The sequence below is a fragment of the Dipodomys ordii genome, unplaced genomic scaffold (genome assembly GCF_000151885.1).
Source record: "Dipodomys ordii isolate 6190 unplaced genomic scaffold, Dord_2.0 Scaffold125, whole genome shotgun sequence".
Lineage (NCBI taxonomy): Eukaryota > Metazoa > Chordata > Mammalia > Rodentia > Heteromyidae > Dipodomys > Dipodomys ordii.
In genome coordinates, this window is record NW_012267341.1 from 935,358 (window position 1) to 939,470 (window position 4,113).

General features: G+C 40.9%; 1 protein-coding gene across 1 annotated transcript in view; it reads right to left on the reverse strand.

Moving 5' to 3' along the window:
• Nucleotides 1-4,113, reverse strand: part of Madd (MAP-kinase activating death domain) — a 41,076-nt gene that overhangs the window by 15,538 nt on the left and 21,425 nt on the right. The window contains exons 19-23 of the mRNA XM_013029960.1: nt 2,184-2,286; nt 1,844-1,906; nt 1,444-1,564; nt 1,260-1,365; nt 192-302 (exon numbers count right to left, since the gene is read on the reverse strand). Coding sequence (XP_012885414.1) covers nt 192-302; nt 1,260-1,365; nt 1,444-1,564; nt 1,844-1,906; nt 2,184-2,286 — 504 coding nt within the window. The remainder of the gene's footprint in view (nt 1-191; nt 303-1,259; nt 1,366-1,443; nt 1,565-1,843; nt 1,907-2,183; nt 2,287-4,113) is intronic.

Here is a 4,113-nt window from a genome sequence, read left to right on the forward strand (position 1 = left end):
CGACCGACAAAAAAAAAAAAAAAAGAAAGTTCCAGCACAGAACAGAAGAGCTAGAGCATCATCTAGATTATTGACCCATCCTCAAACATAGGGATTAATGTGACTGCATAGTAACACGGTCAGAAATGCCCCATGGAGAAGCTTCTGCAGGACAGAGGTCTAGCTAGGAAGGTGATGGCTCATATGCTCACCAGGTTTGCCAGCTGGTCAAGCACTTCATTGATTTGCTGACTGTACACAAGCCCAATATGGGACTTTCCCATTAGACGCCGTACCTTCTTTCGGATGTCATTCTTATTTACCTGGAAAGGCAAGGCAAGAATCTTTAATAAGGAACCTGCCCACCTCTCAACTAGAGCAAAGACAAGAAAATATACAAGTAAGCTTCCTCCTATCTTAGAGAAGGGGACTTAAAAGAATTCCTTATCACTGAACACGGAGGAACCCTTTCAAACCATGGATTGTGTCACATGATAGGAAGAAAAGCTCTGTTTCTAGTGAGACTCTGCAGAAAAGGGACGGACTCGTATAGCAGCTGGGCCTCCCCACTCAATGTCACAATGTTAGCCCAAAGGGTTCATCACCACTAATGACTCAGTGGTGACCTTGAGATTCAGCTGTAGCCAAGACATACTACAAGGTTAAGGATCATCGGTCTTCTCCAACCAGGAATTCAACAAAGTGCAGGGAACCTTACAACAGAAAAGGAAGCAAACCAAGAAGGTATACAGGGCATTCTCTGTATTTGACCCTTTCACATTTAGAGAAGTTGGGGAGAAGGGGAAGAGAAGACACTCAGGGGCTCATCACAAAACAACTCTCTTCTACCCCAAGCCCATGGTTTGTGATCAGAGCGTTCTGCTTTCTCTTCTATTTACTAATATACTTCTTCCACAGCTGTAAAAATCAAGCACAACTAAATCAAATAATTCACATTAATTTGTTGATGGGTAACTTTTTAACAGCTATACAGAAATTCTAGGGCTAGTGCTAAAAAGTAAATTTGGAGTAGCCTTTCTAAGGCTTTAGGACCAACAATTGTAATATACATATACATATATGTGTATGTATATACTTATATATATATGTCCTGTTGTGAGCTTTACTGGCATCATAAAAATATTGATCAAAGGGAATCCATAAAATTGAAAATAAACAAGTAGTATACAGTGATCAACTACCTTTACAACAAAGGCAGTAAAAACAGGTCTTTCTCTTCCATCACTGGTACAATAAAACATAAGCAAAACTGACATTACCTTCATCAACAGCATGAAGGAGATGAGGTTGTGCAAAAGTGTGGCTAGTAAACGATCTTCATCATCTTCTAGCCGCTTCCGGTCATGTTCTCCCAGGGATAAGTATCTACGCAGACCAAGCACAAATCAGCTACCTGTGAGGAGGCTGGGTTAGCATACTACCACAGCTTTCCTAAGTCCATACCTGTCGATCATTTCCTGGGGACCCTGGTCCATACCCATTCCTTCTCTCTCCAACATCACAGCATCTAAGAATGCATCCTCCCAGAACTGCATTTGGTCCCATAAAGTAGAACGTTCTTTGCCTGTGTAAAAGAAAATTTTGTTTGTTGTTTCTGTTTTTGTGGAGAAGGGAGGCTTATTTAACATTTAGAAAATATAACTGCCAAATGAAAATAAAGAGTAAACTCCAAATAAAATGGAGTTTTACTCCACTTGGATTATTCCAAATTCCAGAAATGGAAATGAAACACACATCTCTACCCCAGATCTAACATTCTTGCCACTAGCCCCAGAAGCTAAGTAAGGTCCAACCTCTCCTAAGCAGGAGAGATGAGCACAACACACAAAAGAAAGGTGGTTACTTATAGAAAAGGTCTCCATAGCAGCATCCTCTAATTGGTCCCACATCGATCCTTTATCCCTTCCTGACAATTTGTGAGTAGGAAGGTCCATGGTAGCAAGAAAGGAAAAGAAGACAGAAAGACAGAGGCTATTGATCAATGCCAAAATCCAATCTCATCCAGTTTTCACCCGTGCTTATTCTAGATACCACAGATCCCTTGATTCATACATAAAAATGCGATCTCACTTGAGCATTGAGATAAGCAAAAAGCCAAGCAATACTACCCTCTCCCCTGGCCAAGCCCAGCTCCCTACCCCCTAACTCCAGTGCAAGGGTTACCTCTAGTCTCTGTTTCTCACCTAGGAGTCCTTCATAGAGATAGACTCGCTGGCTTACATCTTCAGAAGAGCGAACTGGGCTGCCTGCCAGCTTTTCCTTTGGCTTCAAGCTGTGGGCTTTGCCCTAGAGAGACAAGATAATAGGTCAGCTGCCACAGGTACTAATAAATAGGAGCAAAACAAAAGAAGCGTCTTATCAAGGGATTCATACACCAGCATCGTCTATTAGCAGTGTAACTCCAGTAGCCCTGCTTCTGCTACTATACTTGTGTCTAGGGTTTGACCAAGAATCAATCTGATAATCCAGCTTCTGTTACTACCTCCTAAACCAACTGGACAAGTTTTTCTTATAACTTACCTATATTCTTTAGTCTCTGCAGGATTATGTTCTTTTTCTTTTCTTTTTCCTTTTTAGTTTTGTCAGTCATGGGGCTTAAACTCTGGGCCTGGGTACTGTCCTTTAGCTCTTCAACTCAAGACTAGCACTCTATCACTTGTGTCACAGCACCATATCAGGTTTATTGGACATAAGAGTCTCATGGACTTTCCTGCCTAGGCTGGCTTTAAACTGCAATCCTCAGATCTTAGCCTCCTAAGTAGTTAGGATACAGGTGGGAGCCACCAGTGCCTGGCCAATTATGTTCTCTTAAAAAAAAAAATCACACTGAAGCTAGGCACAGTGGCTTACTATAATCCTAGTTACTCAGGAGGCTAAGATCTAAGGATTGTGGTTCAAGGCCAGCCTGGGCAAGAAAGTCCATGAGACACTTATCTCCTATTAACCACCAGAAAACCAGAAGTGGTGCTGTGGCTTAAAGTGGTAGAGTGCTAGCCTTGAGCAAAAGAGCTCAGGGAAAGTGCCCAGGCTCTGAGTTCAAGCCCCACAACTGGAAAAACAAAATGCCAATTCTGTGTAGCAACATGACATAGCACAAAGAAGGGTTTAAAAGGTTTAAAGTCAGATTGACCAAGATTTATATCCTTGCTTTTTATTAGCTATGCGACTTCACACACAAAACTTAACTTCTTCAAGATTCATTTTCTTCATCTATAAAAGGTTATAGTTGGGTATCAGTAGCTCAGGCTTACAATCCTAGCTACTCAGGAGTCTGAGATCTGAAGCCAGCCAGGGCAAGAAAGTCCATGAGACCTTCTCTCCAATCAACCACTAAAATGCCAGAAGTCAAGGTGTGGTCAAGTGGTAAAGCACCAGCTTTGAATGATAAAGCTAAGGGACAGCATCGTGGACCTGAGTTCAAGTGCCAGTACTATCCCTGCCCCTCGCCCCCCCCCACACACGGCAAAGTTATAATAGCTACTTTTAGGACTAATGTAAGGATTAAATTTATTTTTTGGAGTGATGGAACCCAGGACCTCACATATGCTAGACAAGTGCTCTACCAATGAACAACATCTCCAGCCCTATCGAAGATTAAATCTGCCAAGCATATGTTTGGTAACTGATTTTAAAAAATGTTCATTCCCTTTTTTCCACCATTCCTTGTGGATAGATCTTTTTTACAGCTATACAGAAAATTCCATATGATAAAGGGCAAATTAAGGGCCCTTCTAGAGTTGTAGGACCTATAATTGTAAATATGTATTATTTGTTTTATATATATATTATTTTCTGTTGGGTATATATGAGATATATATGATATATGTATATGTATGTATGTGTGTGTGTGTGTGTGTGTGTGTGTGTGTATAGTATTCTGTTGGGAGCTCTGAGAAATACCACTAACTTTATCAGCCACTTCTACACTATCAGAACTTACAAAAGATTTTCATCTAGATTAAGAGGTAGGCATATCATGCCATTTCACAATGCATGGGACAATGTACGCACAGAAACAACTATTCAAAGTCTAGTCACTAGGCAATACCTGATTAGTCACAGCCCAATACTTTGCTCAGTGGGCCACGCTTATTTAATATAATTTATTTATTT